The 18945-nt window shown below is 47.2% G+C and overlaps 1 protein-coding gene and 1 long non-coding RNA gene across 14 annotated transcripts in view; one reads left to right on the plus strand and one right to left on the minus strand.

Annotated features, from left to right (window-relative positions):
* LOC127588542 (uncharacterized) overlaps window positions 1–12288 on the plus strand; it is a 240002-nt gene extending 227714 nt beyond the window's left edge. For all 5 annotated transcript variants that reach the window (XR_007959107.1, XR_007959106.1, XR_007959105.1 and 2 more), the window contains exons 2-3: window positions 5797–5946; window positions 12130–12288. This is a non-coding gene — a long non-coding RNA (uncharacterized LOC127588542). The remainder of the gene's footprint in view (window positions 1–5796; window positions 5947–12129) is intronic.
* The window catches only part of ncam1a (neural cell adhesion molecule 1a), a 146869-nt gene extending 130056 nt beyond the window's left edge, over window positions 1–16813 (minus strand). For 2 of the 9 annotated variants that reach the window (XM_052047246.1, XM_052047248.1), the window contains exon 1: window positions 16537–16809. In XM_052047246.1, coding sequence (XP_051903206.1) covers window positions 16537–16588 — 52 coding nt within the window. In that variant the 5' untranslated portion in view covers window positions 16589–16809. Of the gene's footprint in view, window positions 1–16536 lie in introns of all 9 variants that reach the window. The other 7 variants (XM_052047245.1, XM_052047247.1, XM_052047249.1 and 4 more) reach the window with 7 other exon arrangements.
* Window positions 16814–18945: the final 2132 nt, after the last annotated feature.

An 18945-nucleotide genomic window follows, 5' to 3' on the forward strand; every position in this document is an offset into this window, starting at 1 on the left:
GACGGTGCACAGCCGGAGGGCGACGACGCCACCGGCGACACCCTCGCCTCGGTGTTTTGCAAGACCCGGAAAGTTTAGAGTCCTGCAAAAGCCCTGGCTAATAGGAAAGTAGTAATTAGTGATACTCATTCATCTTCCATACCGCTTGATCCTCACTAGGGTCGCGGGGGGTGCTGGAGCCCATCCCAGCCGTCTCCGGGCAGTAGGCGGGGGACACCCTGAATCGGTTGCCAGCCAATCGCAGGGCACACATAGACGAACAACCATCCACGCGGACAATTTCGAGTGTTCAATCAGCCTGCCATGCATATTTTTGGAATGTGGGAGGAAACCGGAGCACCCGGAGAAAACCCACGCAGGCCCGGGGAGAACATGCAAACTCTACACAGGGAGGCCGGAGCTGGAATCGAACCCGGTACCTCTGCACTGTGAAGCCGACGTGCTAACCACTGGACTACCGGGCCGCCTAATTAGTGATACTGTACATCTTAAGTTCTTTTTATTATGTGGAGAGGCCGAGTTTAGACTGACTAAATAGATGTTATGGAGACTTTGGCACATGTACACAGGCACTTTTTTTTTTGTTCCGGGGGGGTCAAATCATCATTTAACCCTGTCAGGGAGAGCGGTCACTACAGTGGACAGCTTGTCGTGTTATCAGGTTACAGAGTGCATGAAAGGGTTTAAGTAGCAATATAGGCAAGGCTCAAATGTCTGTTGACTTGATTTGATTCGTTTCTGTTGATGGCTTGGAAGTGTTTTTTCAGACCAGTTCTTCCCCTCCCCCGGTCTGTGCTTGTGAGAGACTAAGGTCCATTTGGTTACAGCTAGAATGCTGTCCAACTCAAAAAAAAAAAAAAAAAATCAATGTACGCCGTGTCGGAATACACAATATGTTCAACGGCTTTCAGCATTCCGGGCCGGCTCTCACCTTTAGCCTCCCTTTGGCACCAATATGCCAGGCTGCATCATTGTCTCAGGTGAAGCCGAGCAGAAAATGGCGCCGCCCTCTACCCCCCCCCCCTCGCCCGACCTCCCCCCTCCATCCGCCCTGCCGGTCCCACCATGCGGAGTAGTTCTTCCCGTCTGCTCGGGGGAGCGTCTGCGAAGGCGATGCCGCCCCAGTCTGGCGCCCCCTCCTTCAGCCGGAACGCTTGTTGTGCCTCGTTATTTACAATTACCGCTTCATCCGACGTAAATACAGAGCGGTGCATCCGGGGCGTCCCTCCGAGGACGGGTACGGCGTCCGCTCCATCAATTCCGTCAACCCCCCCCCCTCCCCTCCACACTCCCCTCCCTCTATTCACGACGGCTTTGCTAATTGGGTTTTGTTTATGAGCCGTGTGATCACCGGCGACGGCATAATTGGCGCCGCTGCTTTGCCCGAGTCGAACGGGGGGCGGGCTCGTCGAGTTCTCCTCTGTCCATTTCAGTTTGGCCGCGACGCTTTCAAATTCTGCGAGCCGTGTGCCGTGTTAGTAATTTCGGCTTTCGGCGTCGGTCGTTTAGGAACGTCGGGTTCGCGTCGCGTCGGACGTCTCTGCGGGTTACCGAGCCAACCGGTCACGGGGCTCGGCTTACGTTTGCTCATGGCCCTCCATTTTGAGAGCCCCGGCGGATCAATATTTTTAACAGATCGACTGCAAATCTACCGTGACTGAGCACTCCACTCAGCAATCCAGAAAGGCCTCAACCTTCTTTTTCAGCAACAGGGAAGAAAATGGAACGAATGACTTTCATTGCTTGTCTGTAAGACTTTGAGAGATTTTTTTTCGATCGGATTCAGGCAAGCAATCGCAGGGCACACATAGACGATCGACCATCCGAAATCACACTCACACCTAGGGACAATTTGGAGTTTTCATCAGACTGCCGTGCATGTTTTTGGAATGTGGGAGGAAACCAAAGTACCCGCAGAAAACCCACATGGAGAACACTGTGACTGGAACAGCTTCTAATTCAAACCAGAGCAAAGACCACAGCATGGAACAAAGCGAACGAAAAGAGCCTTACATGGATGATATCAGGTCTGTCCACACAAGTCAACAGCCACCCCCCCCCCTCCGCCACAAAAATCTCATGCAGCTGCACCAAAACAAGCTTCTTTTATCCGCATTCATTTCCCCTCCTAAAATTGACTAACGACTTGTGTAAACGCTCGTCAGCAGTCTTCCAGAAGTCCAAAGTAAATCTCCGCAGCTGATTCACCAACGCGGCGACGGTCGCTTTGACAAAGCGCACGTTTTTCACGTGCGGCGTTGACCGCCATCGCAGAGGTTGAACGGCGGTTCGTCAGTCTGACGCCTGGCCAGTTACTCAACCGTCCTAAAATCAATCGCCGCTGCCCTGTCACACTTTGATGCATGCGTATCTGACTGCAAACATGCAGGCGATGTTTTGTGCAAGTGCAAACAACAAAAATTTGCAATTGCTTCTTCGACCAACCAAATCCATCCTCAGAGGGCCCACAAAAACAGCAAAGTCTGCACACATTCATACACTTAGTAAATCATCATACCGGCCAATAGATTTTGATGAAAATGCTTTTTTTTGGGTGGGTGGGGGGGGGGGGGGGTTGAGATGACGCATTCGCCTGCCGTTATGTTTCTTTTTTTGACCCGGATTTATAGTTTGTATAAATGCGATGTGAAAGCGGTCGCGCGGAGAGATGGATTAAGTCCCCAATTTAGCACTGCATATTGTAGGTTAATGGAATTTCAATTTAGAGCAGATCAGGATGCCCAAAACGAGCCGGTGACGCTGATTTCCCCCCCCCCGTGCCACTGTCAACGCCAATAAAGTTTACGGCCTCCAAAGCCGACGAACAAAAGGAGGCACTGCAGCGAGTGGCGAGGAGAGTGATTAATGAGGCCACACCGGTCGAGAGCGTCCTGCCCTCCCCCCCACCCCCCTCCCTCCCCCTCCCCGATGCTCCCGTCTCCACTCTAGAGCGCGCAAGCAAGCATGTCTCCGACTAATGACTCCCGAGATGTCCTCTGATATACATTTCCCGAAAACACGACGGGCGCCTCCCTATCGCCTGGAAAGCCGCGGTGACACAGGTCGAAAGCAAATTAGTCGTCAGGTTTTGAGGAGTGGATTAGAATAATACGCGGAAGAGATCCTTTTTCCAAGATAATTCTGCATCAACATGCCGGTAGATAATTAGGAGTATTTTCTTTTCATTCCCCCAAAATAATCATGAGCGCTGTAAGCTAATATCTCATATTAGTGTGCTTCGCCACGGATGACTTATTAGCGGCCTAACTGGAGAAAGGAACTAATTTGTCACAGGCATGCGGAACCTGAAAGAGCTGACGACAAACTTGGGGAAATGGAACATTCTGGAATGCATGAGGAAGTAAAATTTTTTGCATGATTTACCCCCCCCTCCCCCTTCCACCCACCATTAACTGCTTGCCAAAAAAAAGCATTGGAAATGTAGCCAGGGATTAAAAAAAATAAAATGGACAATAAAGATTGCCGGACAGAGAGAGGGGGTTTGCCCACCATTTAACGGAAGGTCATTGCGACTTGAGGGACAGGCATCGGAAGAAGCTCGTGAGGCTCCGTTTAGACAATATCATCCGAAAATGAACTCCGAAATGTACAGGCAGCCAGTTAAGGGAAGCCAGAATTGTGGTTGTGTGCTCCCTCCTACAAGCTCCGGTTAGGAGGCCGACAGCAGTGTTTTGGAGCAACTGGAAATGCTTGCCGGATGACTGCCTGACTCCAAAATAAAGTGCATGACGGTAAACCAATCAAGATGTAATGAAGGCATGGAGTAAAAGTTTCATCAAACATCACACAGTAAGTGTCAAAGTTAAAATCCAGACTTTGGGGAGTTTTACCCAAGCAAGTACTAAATCCTAAAATTGGCAACTTATACGTGACAAAGAAAGTCATCTGACTCCAGTAACCCCCACATCCGATGAAATCCGTACATGAAGCGAAAAGACATGACCAAACACGGCATCCGTCGTCCATGCAAACTCTTAACCCCTCCCCCAAAAGTGACTTGGGCCACTCGTGACGCGAGGATCCGCGTTCAAACAAAGCTGCATCAATGGACTACTTACCCCCGCCGACATCAAAAATATGCACAGCTGCTGCCCAGTTGCCCAGAAACGGAATGTCATTGTTGAAATACGCGCCCCCCCCCCCCCTCCGCCCATTTCACAAACCGGATAGTGTTACAGGAAGCAACGTTCACTCCCCCCCCCCCTCACCCCCCATGATGAGCACTCAAAGCGCCACACGCTGCTGCCCCTGACATCCCATTTTTCTGGCACCTCTCGCTTTTATAACTTTGAAAATGGGGTGATTGGATGAAAGGGTACACAGACTGACCCCGCCCCCCCACCCCTTCTCCCTCCCTGAAAGAAAAACCTCACCATTATTTTTTGGTATCATTTCACAAATGGCCAGTAAAAACACTTCAAACCTCCAAATCACCTTTATGGACTTTGGCTGGTTTAGTTTTCAAGTCTGGACTTGGACCGCATTTTCCTCCATCTGGAGCCCAGAGGTTGAACGCAAATCGGGTTGGGTAACTTTAGACTTTAAAAGGAATCCTGATTGAACTTAACACCCTTTTCCCCCTCCATCCCCAAAGAGGTCCGCTCTTTATTTCGTTAAACCTCGTTCAAAAGTCAGCCGGCGATTAAGAGAGACAAATGTCATTATCAAGTTCTTTCCTCGACCAGGCCCTCTCTCTCTCTAAGAGGGAGCTGGCATTTAAGCCCCCCCCCCACCCTCCCTCGAGACATGAAAGCCATTTTGCAAGCAAGAGGAGCCATATCTGTAGATGAACTAATTACGCTTGCCACCGTGCCATCAAATAAACGCCGCCCCGAGATTGTTCGCCGTAATGAGAAAGGACACAAAGCATTCAAAGCAAAAAGAAATGGCCAGGTGAGGGGGGGGGGGGGAAAGGATCCACGACAGAAAAAAGGAAAGAGAACGGAGGCCGCGCGAGAACCTCATTCGGTTCCTGCACTGGACAAGTTGGACGTGTTACATGTTTGGATGCAAAGCCTCGGTGAGGCTCATTAAAGTCCCGCCCACCACCCGCCACCTCCCACCCTGCACAAAGCGAGATGCACTCCCTAATGAGCGGATGCTCCCGGGAGGAATTTAAAAAAAAAAAAAAAACAGAGAGAGAGAGAGAGAATTGTGTCCTTGGGAAGCTGGCCATGACAGCCTCCACTGTATTCAAAGGCGAGCGGCCTCACGCATGTCAGGACTAACAACCGGGGGCCTTTCTCACCAGCTTCTCCGTCTCACCGGACACGCCCGCGCCGTTCTCCGGTTCCCGTCGGAATTGGGAGCGATTCACCAGACAAACATCATTATCGGGTTAGCGATAGGGTGCTGGGAAAAGTATGGATCGGGGGAAACGGAGGAGGGGTGGGGGAGGGGCGCATTGGTCGGGTTGGCGTGGGTTAGAAAGAAAAAAAAAAGGAATGGGGGTATAATTTGATTTGGAATAGGGGAAGGGTGAGGTTATGAGGGGGGGGGGGCAAGCGGAATGACGGCGGGCTTTATCAGGCAATCATTTCACACCTTTGGAGAGGGAGCCATCGGCAGACGGGAAAAAGTACCGGACAAAGTTTGGGGCGGCGGGTTTTTGTTTTTTGCCGGTTCACGACGGAGGACGTTAAACACGAATTTGGCAATTTTCCTTTTGGACTGAACTGCTTGATTTTTTTTCCTTTTTTTTTTTAAGACAGGAAATTCAAAGCAAGGGGCGGCCCGGTAGTCCAGTGGTTAGCACGTGGGCTTCACAGTGCAGAGGTACCGGGTTCGATTCCAGCTCCGGCCTCCCTGTGTGGAGTTTGCATGTTCTCCCCGGGCCTGCGTGGGTTTTCTCCGGGTGCTCCGGTTTCCTCCCACATTCCAAAAACATGCATGGCAGGCTGTTTGAACACTCTAAATTGTCCCTAGGTGTGAGTGTGAGTGCGAATGGTTGTTCGTTTCTGTGTGCCCTGCGATCGGCTGGCAACCGATTCAGGGTGTCCCCCGCCTACTGCCCGAAGACAGCTGGGATAGGCTCCAGGACCCCCCGCGACCCTAGTGAGGATCAAGCGGCTCGGAAGATGAATGAAATTCAAAGCATTGAATCGTGAATTCCATTTGGCCTTATGATGACAGAACTTTGATATTTAATGGTTTTATGATTTCCCCCCCCCTCCCCCCCGCGACACGCAACCGCAAACCGTGCTCAGCATAAAACCTCATGAAGAGGTTCTTTCTTACCTTCCGTCATGAACTGAAACCCGTACCCCCCCCCCTCAATTAACAAGCGCTAGCCACGAGTCCAGCGCGCTCGAACGCGTCACGTCAACACGTCTCCTTTTTCGCTCGGCGAGAACACCGCACACGTAATCGTCACCATTTTCCCCCAAAACAAGCTCTTGATTGACGGCGAGCCAATTTAGCCACGTGCGGCGCCGCCCGATTAAACTTTCAGCAGGGCAACAGACGCTCATGCATATACATCAGCGCTCGCGCAAAAAAAATGCCGTCATCGCCCCCCCCCCCCCCGTCATCGCCCACAAATGGCAAAAGCGATCCGAGGAGGGTGGCACAAATTAGGCAATCCGCAGACGTAATGTAGCCGATCGCCCCCGGGCATCGAGATGCTCAGCCCCTTTCGCGACACGCCGCTTGAAAATGCATGAATTCAATCATGCATATTAATGAAACATCTTTCCGGCATATCACTCACCACAATTGGATTGGATTTCCGACAGGGCGGGGGTCCATAAAAAACATATTTACGTCGATAAATAACGAGCAAATAAGACATTAGCATTTCGTAGCGGCGACATTGTTCCCCTTTTGAGTGCGTTTTGTTCTACACGAGTATTTTTCTGTCCACGCTCTGCGTTTGGCTGGCAAAAATTTTATAGATTGCTAAAAACTATTAAAAAAAAGTTTTTCATTTGACAACTTCTGCCGTGGGCGGCCCGGTAGTCCAGTGGTTAGCGCGTCGGCTTTACAGTGCAGAGGTACCGGGTTCGATTCCAGCTCCGGCCTCCCTGTGTGGAGTTTGCATGTTCTCCCCGGGCCTGCGTGGGTTTTCTCCGGGTGCTCCGGTTTCCTCCCACATTCCAAAAATATGCATGGCAGGCTGATTGAACACTCTAAATTGTCCCTAGGTATGAGTGTGAGCGTGGTTGGTTGTTCGTCTCTGTGTGCCCTGTGATTGGCTGGCAACCGATTCAGGGTGTCCCCCGCCTACTGCCCGGAGACAGCTGGGATAGGCTCCAGCACCCCCCGCGACCCTAGTGAGGATCAAGCGGCTCGGAAGATGAATGAATGAATGAACTTCTGCCGTATAAGATGGGTAAAGTCAAAATCTTCGGGCCTCCATTTTGCCTAATTCCGAACAGTCAAGAGAGGAAAAATAATTGCCCGGCGATAGAACAGTGGACCAACACGGGCTTATTAAAACAACTCGCCGGACTCACTTTGCAGTTAAAATGAATCTGCCAATCAACGGAGCGGCCGGTCATTGGACGTCATCGCAATGCAAACGAGAAAGCGGCGTAGTTCAGCGTTGCTTTGATGGTGCAGGGTTTGAACAAGTTGATGGGATTTTTTTTTTTGTTTTTTTTTTAAATGATGCAATTAGCCCTGCCAGGGACACCGGTCACTATAGTGGACAGATTCTCATGTTATCAGGTAACGGCGTGCATGAAAGGGTTCAATAATAATGAAATGGATCCATTTATGTTTCAGAGTTTCAGATTTAAAAAATGAAAAAAAACACCGGAGCAAAATTTGGAGTAAAGCCACGCTCGTCCCTTGATCCCAGAAAAACAGCACGCGAGTGAAAGGAAAGCCATAAATCCAGAGGTTGGAGCCTCTCCCCCCTTGACGACACTTTACATGGTGTCCTGACAACGCTGCAGCCGCTCCTCCGCCAACGTCCGTCACCTTCATCCCCCCCCCTCCCCCACCCATCCACCCCCGCCCTCCCGGTTTGGCCCAATTCACTGAGCTTTTCTTTCCCGGGCACTCCGCTAGGTCCAGTAAAACCAAGAAACACTAAAGACGGACGACTGACACGTAATGCCTGCGACTGCTAGAGTCACAATCAGTGGGGGAGGGGGGGGGCAGTGATGGCTCAATACCATAAACCGAGCTGGATCACATGACTGGCAGTACCAATGAGTATTGGTACCTGGAATTCTTCAACATCCACACACACCCTTTTCAGTACCCAAAAGTACGATGAGGCTCAGTCAGGGCTGTTGATGCGCAAGCTAGCCACGTACAGGTCAACTTGCTCGGTATGTTTGAGGCGGCACGGAGTACGACGGGTTAGCACGCGCGCCTCACGGTGCAGAGGCGCAGGGTTTGATTCTGGCTCCGCCCTTTCTGTGTGGAGTTTAAAAGTTCGTGCCCACGTGGCTTTTCTCCGGGTACTCCGGTTCCCTCCCACATGCCAGAAACATGCGTGGCAGTTTAATGGAACTCTTAAATTGACCCTGGGTGGGATTTGTGAGCGTAAAAGGTTGTTCATCGATGCGTGACCTGCGATTGGCTGGCAAACAGTTCAGGGTGTCACCCCCCCCCACCCCCCCACACACACATTTATTTCCATCAGCATTACCTCATCGCCGCGCATTTCCCTTCCAGGCTTCTCATATCGGATGATAGCGGCTAATTAGATGACGGCTGACATGACAGTTTGATCAAAAAGGTCCTCAGAGCCCGTCAAATAAACGCCTCCCAGCGCATTTTATCTTCTTCCCAGAGCGTGACAGGTTTCAAATTAATACGAGACCCAAACATTAACACATACATTTAACACAAGCTGGGGCTACACCTTTGCCTTTCTTTAGTAACTCTTTTCCGCAACTCCTGAAGTGTTCGGAGAGGATTTTTTTTTCCCCCCCTCCCTTGATTTCATTAGTGATAAAAACAGGAACCCCGCAAAAATTTCGACTGGACAGAAACTATGCAAATATTTTGACGCTGTGTAAACCATGCGAGGCTTAGCAAAACATTTAGACTGAACCAGAAAAAAAGCAAGAAATAAAACAAGGTCATAAACGCACACACGAAGAGGCGGTTATCGTCTGCCTCGTGCAACTGGCGCCCCCGAGTGCAGACGTCTTGGCTTTTGTCTCGCAGATAAAGCGATAATGCAATATCAGAGACGGAAGCAACAAGTTCTGCTTTTGCATCTTTGCACTAAAACGGAACATGATATGAGAGGTTAGAAAGAAAAGAGAAGACATGTTTCGAGGTGTCAAGGCAAGCATCCCCCCCTCCAAAAAAAAAAAAAAAAAAATCTGACATTGAACAAAAGAGAACATTTTTCAATAAAACGGAAATTGCTTTTGAGTTGACGAAGCTGATCAAAACTCCTGGCACGATTCAAATCAGCAGAATGGAGGGCGGGGGGAGAAATCATGTAAAAGGATTTTTTTTTAACATACATAAAATATTTGAGATAAAAAAACTGGTGAAAAAGACAGACAAGATATCAAGACTGAATTTTGGACTTTCATCTACCTCGGTCAAGGACGACATCTCTAACTCAGAACGTTTTATTTGTGGAACACCGTGAAAACTAAAACACATTTCAAACACCAAGCAACATTACAATAATCTCTTCGACAAGACTTTAAGTAAAAAAAAAAGCCAAAAACAAAAATACATACCATGTGCACCTTGTTAAACCCAAAGTAAATAAATCGAAAACACTGGTATTAAAGTCAAGGCCCGGGGGCCAGATCTGGCCCAACACATCATTTAAGTGGCCCGCGAAAGCAATTCAAACATGGCAAATTCCATGAAGCTTGCTAAAATATGTACCAAAATTTCAAATTCTCATATGTAATATATGAAAGGGACATTGCAAGCATTGTTTTGTTGCCAAACGCCGTTAATTACAATAGTTAATTGTAATTAACTATTAACCAATAGTTAATTAACCAATAGTACCATGAACTATTATTCCTGACTTCTTTATATGATTTCAATCATAATGACCCCCCCAAGGAAAATGCTACCTAAAATGTGGCCCGCGACGAAAATGACTTTGATGCCTCTGATCTAAAATAAAGTCTCTCTCTCTCCTCAAATAAATTATATTTTAGTTGTCATGGCAACCAATCGACTCAATACCGCCGCCAGGATGACGCTGAACGTAAGACTCAACAACCCATTTGGACAGCACAAAAAAGAAACAAGCAGCGACAATGAAATGATCAACGACAATCCCAAAGTTGCTGTCTGAGAACTCGCACGATGTGAGAAAGCCAACGTTCGTGCCACATGGCTTTGGCCGGCGTACACGCTTCGAAAAAGACTGCCGGGCCACGCAAGATGCTCGGCTCAAGAATGCGCTCACGTCGCCAGTTCAGACAGTAAACAACCGGTTCTTGCAATAGCGCATACGCTGAACATATCGCAGCATTCTAATCTCCCCCGGGGAGGGCAGGGGAGGGAGGAGTCTGCAACACAAAGGCTAAGGCGTCTTTAGACCCCGGGGGTAATTTCAGAAGGAGCCCCCCACCCTGCCCTCCCGCTGCCGGGATGAGCTAACAAACCGTTGCCGGGCTATTACATCATGAGGGTGAGTCAGGAGAGAGTTAAGCGCGCACGACGCAAAAGGTACAGCGATGGCGATGGATTTCACGGCAGGAAAGGCGCAAAGCAAACAGCAGCTGCTCATCCCGGTGCCAAAAAGAGCCCCGACCTGGACTTGATCTCTGCGCTGCAGTCGATAAATCATTAAACTCGCGTTCGGGTGAAGTATGCTCGGTTTTGAAAGGCGCCGAGGTCAGCCGAGGGGTTTGGAAAATCGGACATTTGGTTTTGACATTTAGGACAAGGATTCGCTCCAAGGTGAACTGGAGGGGATCTGGAAGAATGACTTTTTCGTCTGTTGATGGTTTAGCATTTTCTGCAAGTGACTTTTGACCCCACCCCCCAACCCGTATAGTCTTGGTTTACTTCCAACTAGTTTGCTGACACCTGCGAGACTTTACTTCTAATTCTGCTTTACTTCTTTTTCCTTTCTGAATTCTGATTGTAATTTCCCCATTGCGGGACAAATAAAGGATATCTTAATGCATGATTTTTGCTTTCGCGGGCCACATAAAATGATGTGACGGGCCAGATCTGGCCCCCGGACCTCGAGTTTGAGAAACTTGAAGAAACAATAATCGCATATTAAAATCGCAATATTTTAATATGCCGAAAAAAAAGGAAAATTTGGGAAAATTCAGAATAAAAAGTTGACCGCATTGCAAGTAGACGTCATGAACGCTGCGGTCAGTCCCCTATCGCGACTGTAAGTGGCATTAATTGGCTGTTGGTGACCGAGCAAACTCACTAATTGCACACAAGCGCAAAGCTTTTCTTCTAACCCGTATCCATTGGAAGCAAGCAAAACAAAGGCGTTAATGGGGATTACTTGAGAACATAATCTCAGACTAGGCAACATCTTGGGATAAGATCTCTCACACACACACACACGCACACGCGATCAAACATCTACAAATTTCGATTCACCAACAGTCCAAATCTCAGGAGCTGTCATGCGACTACAGTCGCTCCCTACAAATAGTCTCATGAAGCGAGGAGCTTCGACCGACCATAAAATGCATGCGGCATACAGTATGTGCTGCGGTTTTTGTTGCAGTCCTGCTTTCCACGACGGACCATTTGCGACCTTCTTGGCACTTGTCAAGATTAAACGAAATGCGAGGAGCACATAGAGTACAAATTAGAACTTTACTGTACATTTGATGAGACAGAAATCGCCGACATAGGTTGAAATACAGACCGCACGTGTTTTTCACATCACCGTAACCACATTAAAAAGTGCCAACCTGGTCCTTTCTTTTTCCTCGGCCAGTCTCAGAGATGTATGGACCGTACGTACTGTATAAAAAAAAATTCTATTGATGCCCGGTAGTCCAGTGGTTAGCACGTGGGCTTCACAGTGCAGAGGTACCGGGTTCGATTCCAGCTCCGGCCTCCCTGTGTGGAGTTTGCATGTTCTCCCCGGGCCTGCGTGGGTTTTCTCCGGGTGCTCCGGTTTCCTCCCACATTCCAAAAATATGCATGGCAGGCTGATTGAACACTCTAAATTGTCCCTAGGTGTGAGTGTGAGCGTGGATGGTTGTTCGTCTATGTGTGCCCTGCGATTGGCTGGCAACCGATTCAGGGTGTCCCCCGCCTACTGCCCGGAGACGGCTGGGATGGGCTCCAGCACCCCCCGCGACCCTAGTGAGGATCAAGCGGTACGGAAGATGAATGAATGAATGAATGTAACACGGGTTGGGTTGGGTGCGGTTTCATTTTTGTGCTTCTCCCCCCACATTCACTTTTCAATAGAAGACCCTCGGAGCTCACACAATGCAAATGGCTCACGGCTCTATTCACGTACTTATTAATATGCAAAAGGCCGGCCCATCGCCGTCTAAAAGTGGCAGGAGATGAAATAGAAGGAGCGGCTGTCAAATACGAATGGTACACTAACGAATTCAATGTGAAGACACCCTGCTACATGTTGGGGATTTAGGAATAATGAAGCCCTTATTTCGATTTGGGGTGAACTGCGTTTGCTTACGTACAGTATCGGAATCATTTCCTGACACTCTGTATTTGCTGTAGACTGGAAGCACTCAGGGTTGACAGCAAATGATGAATATTAGACACGATTCAGCTTTCATTTCTTCCATCCTTGAGTTTGAAACCACCTGTTCAACGTTATAATTTGTGGCATTAAATCATGACGTATAAATTGTTGAAGTCTTGACATCTGTTTTAATATGTACATTAAGTACTTTTTTTTATGGAGTGCTATTTCCTTTCTACAAAAGACAGGGCGAAAAGATTTGGGGGCGTGCTGGAACAGATTGATGGCATTTCCATTCATTTTAATGGGGGTAGATGATTTGAAAGCCAAGTGGATGCACCGTGTAATAAAATATGTGAGTGACACGAAAAAGGAGATTTATCGGTGTTTCCTTTGCATAGCGATGGGGAGGATTTTTTTGAGCAGTAGTTATCTGCCGTCCCAAAACCTGTTATGTTCGGATTAGCATGATGCAACAGAGTCAAACGTGTTCCTCGTGTCACTTTTACACGCAGATGGTGCAGTGACAAAGTTCTAGAGGCTCGTATTTATTCTGAGCGCAACCTTATAATTTTCCTCTTGTTTGGCTGCTCTTTTTCCCCCCCCCCCCTCAGTTCCCCTTCGTTCAAAAATAGCCCATATTATTTTCCTAGTGGCTTTGAACAACCGCACGCCAGTTAAAGAAAGGCACATGTGTTTGCCATTTTGCAGTTGCACTATTTCTCTTGCAACTTTCACCGTTTTCCTCGTCTTTTTTCGTTAGGTGGGTGGATTGGAATTCAGACTCAACGCTCGATGTCACGAAACATTGTTCAGGACGTGGATGAATTGCTAAATGCTGCTTGGCGTTCATAAAAATCTGCAATTGTCGCAAACGCTTTAACAAGAAAACACAATTGTGGAATTCCCACCCAGCAAAAATTATTTTTCCATTCATCAAAATGCAACAAGATTATTCACAGCGATGCAGGAACAAGAAGGAAATCTCGCTTTGCCCGAGGGCGTACGGCGGCGGCGGCGGCCCTGTGCTGTTAATTTGATGTTTATTTAGCAGATATCTCTCAAGTCTGGATCCTGTCGAGCCGACACATTGGTCTCACTGGACCAAATTGATGCGATTAGATTTTTCACATAGGTGTTAACGAAGCCCAAGCGGTTGTTAGGACTAAAAACTGATTTGTGATCGCATTTCAGATTTGTTAAACATCAGGGGGGTTAACATTCCACCCTGCTGGACGCCGCCCAAATCTGTAAATGTGTATTTTCTCCAATAAACCTCCCTCCGGCAGGACAAATGAGAAGTTTTTCTGTGTCATCAGGAAAATAAACCGGAAAAAAAACCAGAATGGGATTCAACGCCTTTTCAAACCAGAATGAAATCATCCAAGACCACCAATATGACAACTGGAATGCTCACAAGTTAATCGGGAAGAGTCAGTCACGACATAAGACCACAGTTTCGATCTTGTTCCCCTCATGAACTAAAACTACTGTACGGCTCTAATTAACCAGGAAATCCCTCGTCAAACCGTGGCTAATTATCAAATCAGTGAACACGAGGGGAAGCTAACACGGCATCACATCGGTTCCTGTCGACAAACCCATGAACATCTCGCCTCTCCAGTCCAAAGTCCAGACACTCAAAGGACCAGGTTGAATATACATTACAATTCAATTTCTCAAATCTCATCTCGGCATCTTCACCGGCCTCAAACATTAATTACACTTGAACCGAAACAGGAACCCGAAATCAATAAAGTCAATTAAGCAGCTCAGCCTTCTAATAAGTAATACCGCCATTACCCTTTTTAATACACCCCCGGCCTATCAAATAATGCGATCAATTTCTTTGACTTTATTCGCCTGCCGCAACAGAGCGGCACCAACCTCAAAGATGTCTAATTATCTTCCTCACTCTTTTCCTTTATCAGCTTGTATGCACTGCAGCGACTTTCTTAAAATATCTCTGAAATATTCCAAGCAATGCAGCATCATCAACCGGGGGGGGGGGGGGGGGGGGGTAAACAGGACACATTCGCCGCGCCAGTTGAACCGCTAATACGGTAAATAAAAGCATAAGCAAGTAGGCAAAGCAAATCTTGCTCGGCCGTTTTTGTCTGAGAACTCCAGTGTGATGCCTCAGAAAGTGTTGTTGGTTTGATACGTGCAAAAGCAATTTCAATCCTGGCGCACACATTCATAGACCAGTAGAACCTGGTTGTGATGCCAAATGCCGTTCCTGATGCACTGGCCAGGAATCGACCCGTGGCGTCGAAATGAACTAGAAACAGCATGGACCAGAGACAAAGCGATAACGAACAACATTGGGAAAATCATGAGATTTCGGCACTTTTCTAATACAGTTACACAGGAATACATTTTTATTCGCCGAGATACAACAAAGCAGAACAGCCGTTGACTCATTTCATATACCGGCACAACAAAAGTGCCTTGACGTCAAAAACTGCGTATTTTTCATATTGTTCCCGGTTGGCAGATAATGGCAATTCCTCCATCAAAGAAGTCAAGTGTACTTGCTTCAAGCTGTTTATGAGTCACCCCTGTATGAATCCCACAACTAAAAGTCAATAAATCATTGTACAATGTGTTTTTGTACACCATACACAATCATTGTATACCAAAATGATTCACCATACCGCAAAATTTCATCGAATGGAGGCCCTGTTAGCATGATGCTAACATGTAATGTGAAAAAGCTACAGAGGGGCTAATGAAAATTTGTATCTGTGTGAAAACAACTGCTACTGTAACAAAAAGAGCCGCAAGTTACGGAGTTACGTTGACTCATTATCCATTTAATTAAGATGTATCTGAAAATAATAGACATACTTATAAATATGAATACAAACATGTACCTGTTTATGTTTGTGCGGTTTTGACACATTGTCAGAGAACAGTTTTAACCTGAGCGAGGACTGAAGGCAACCGAGTGGACACTGCGGAATCCACCGCTAGGTAAGCTAACATCATTAGCATGTGGTCATTTTTTTTGTTTGATTATTTCTAGGCACGTTATAACGGCAAATGCGCTCAAAGCAGATGTGGCATAGTGCTGGTCAACCTGCTGGTTTCAGCTCCTGCCAGCACACATGGGCTAAATATAACAGTTGGCCGATGAAGAGAAACAGAACCGTGCGCCGACAATGCCTAAACTTTGCTCTTTGTAACCGGGCGGACGTCTCGTAAATCAACTATTCTTCCTCTCTCCAAAGGGCCCTGGGAGCCCTCCAAACTACACTTGGGGTCGCCTATAGAACTGGAGAGCAGATGTAAGGAGGAGGCGGAGGAGGTTTGAGGTGGTTGTGGGCTTGGGGTGGGGTGGGGTGGGGGGTTAAAAAAAGGCTCCCTTAACCACAGGAGCTTTGGGATTGCAACCTATTGTATTTACTCGATGACTATTCAGTAGTCTCCAACCGGATTAAACAGCACAGTCGGTTCTGTCTGGACTCTCAGTTAGAAACTCTACTTTACCATCCATCCACATATCAGAAAAGATAATCAGAGGGGGGGGGGGGGGAGCAACCCGTAGTTCATTCACTCTAAACTTCTGGACATGTGCACACCACATGATGGGGTATTTGACACGTTAGGATGTAGAAAAAAATACAATAAAATCATCCTTGGAAAGGCTTTGGGGGTGAATGGGGACTGGTGATGCTTCCGCATCCACAAGAAAAAAAAAAGAAGCTTGAATCTATGCTCCAAAAGCAAGTTTGAGCTTGACAGACTGATTTCAAGCCGCCACGTTTCATTTTCAACCCTCTTGGGGGAGGCTGGTGGCAGGAAACTTTTGGGTCCGAGCGCGACGCGCCTCCGCCGGGTAACAAGCCGCCGGTCGGCCGCCCTGCCGGGGGATGCTGCACTAGCACCTCCATTTAAAATAAAGGAATAGATAAACATCTCACCTGCGCAGGCGATGTAGAGGAATCCCCAGAGGATGTCCCTTATTTGAAGCATCTTTAAGAAGGAGTCACGGATATTCTCCTGGTTTTATATAAAAAGCTGGTAAACAACAACAGCCAGCGGGCGGCTTTCGCTCGGTGCTCCTCGTCGCTGCCCGTGTGCGCGCAACAATGAGTGACAAGCAGCAGCAGCAGCAGCGGCGGCGGCGGCAGCAGCCGTAGCACCCAGGCGCGCGCGCGCACACTCACACAGGCACGTGCACGCGCTCAATTGATACCAGTGCGATTACTCCGCCCGGTGGCCCCTCGCTCGCACAGCATGCAAGCGCACGCGGGAGGGAAGCAGGGAGGGGAGGATGGAGGGCGGAGGGAGGAGGAAGAGGAGGAGGCGGCGTGACAAAGTAGTGCGCGGAGCAGGCGGAGGAGACAGCAGATGGTCCACTAATTCGGATTATTGAGCTCGCGCAAACTGGCCGCTGGCGGGTGGGGAGCGACACATGAGAAACGCTCTGCACTGAAAAGTTGCAATTGAATAATTGCTAAGACTATACATCATTGACTTGGGAAGAAAAAGTTGAGGATTGAGCCAGCACAAACAGTAGACCCCTCAAAGAAAAGGAAAGAAAATATATTTATAATAGGAGAATATGAAAGTGTTTTATTTCAATGGAAAACTAAAAATAAAAAATCACGTTCCAACAAGATTCCAATAACCAAAGAAGAATTATGCAGGAATAAAGTCACACCTTTCAAAAAAAAAAGGAAAAAATGTGCAGAAATAATATGGATAATGTTTTTTTTAGAAAATCAAAATGAAATAAAAAAAACAATGACACGTTTGAAGAAAATGGCAAGAGTTTTAGCCACTTTTTAAAATTAAAATATCATGGGACATATTGCTGGTCCTTCTGGTGTGCACGCTTTGGCCACCCGGGGGCAGTATAAGACAGACAAACTGAAAAGTTGTTAATTCTTGGCAGAATATAAGTGTTATTTTGTATAGTGCCATTGCGTTTAAATGTCTGTCGCAAAAAGGATTACAACACTAGAACACTGATGCTGTTTCTTGGCTTGTTTCTGGTTTATGCAGAGTATGAATTCACACACAGTTAAGTTGGGGAACAGCTAAAATGCATGATTTCACTGGCATACATATTTTGGCTCCCAAATAAATACAGCAGAACACTTAATTAGCCAACACTTACAATCCTTTATTCCCCAAGGCCACTTTGAAGTACTTAAGCACTAAAATTGTTGAGCTAATTCACACTTGAAGTGTTTGAGCTCTAATTGCAGTCCGCCATAGTCAAGTGCGTTTGCTCACTTTGCCAAAATTAACCGGAGTTAAGTTTTACGCCGTGAATACCCCGAACGCGACGCTATAGGTTTTTGGTTTTTAAACGTGTTAAGACCACTTTGATGGGTGTTTACTCATCTGAATAACCATTGTTTGAAAATGTTTGGAGAAAGTATGAGGCTTACCGGAAATGAAGAGCGCTGGCGTCCTCTACTGGATGAAAGGGGAGAATGCAACGTTTTACAATTTAGCCTCCAAAGCCTGTTAAAAAAAAGTCAACTCAGCGTTGTTGTCAAATATGCTCCATGTACAACATACAGATGACATTTCTTTCCTCTCAACCACAGGAGAGGGTACCCGCGTCACCATCAATGCCGTATGCAATAGTTAAAAAAAAATTGTTTGTTTTAATTTAACGGAAAAAAAGGGTTTCGCCCCTGAGTGCTATTTTGCATTATGCCTCTAGATGACACTACAGCACAATATTTCCACCTGTGGTTTAATTTTGGCCTTGATTATTCCTGCTTTAGATCAGGCAATAATAAGAAAACCTTTATTAGTCTCGCAATGGAGAAATTCCCAATTTACAGCAGCAAAGTTATGAAAGGAAGAAGTAGAACAACACAATATAAGAGCTGCTTTAAGGCAGCCCCTCTCGCGGCGCCATTTTGATGCACTAAAGCATAAAAAACAAGATTCAGGCACATTTAAACCATAAATACATACACCTGTTTTATTTAATCTAATATATTATAAGATTTAACTTGCAGTCAGGCTTGACGGCAGGGGTACGAAGAGTTGACCACATGGGAGAGCTGTGGTCCAGCTGCAACTTCATCTTTTTAATTTGTTATGCTGCGTGTGTGTTTGTGTGTGTACATGCACACGTCATTGAATTTACAGACTTGTGATTGTACAGCATAAAGATTCAGAGCATTCGCTGATGCCTCTTTGAGGGTCACCAAAAGGTGTGGATATTACCGGAAGTCTTCTTCCTTGTTGTTGCTCTGGAGGCGTCGTATCACAAAAAAAATCCACTGCACACTCTGTGACTTCCTCACGATTCAGGGGCTTGAGACTCTTGCCTCACATCCTGCTCCCCAGAGGTTAATTAT

Source organism: Hippocampus zosterae, chromosome 16, assembly GCF_025434085.1.
Source record: "Hippocampus zosterae strain Florida chromosome 16, ASM2543408v3, whole genome shotgun sequence".
Classification (NCBI taxonomy): Eukaryota; Metazoa; Chordata; class Actinopteri; order Syngnathiformes; family Syngnathidae; genus Hippocampus; species Hippocampus zosterae.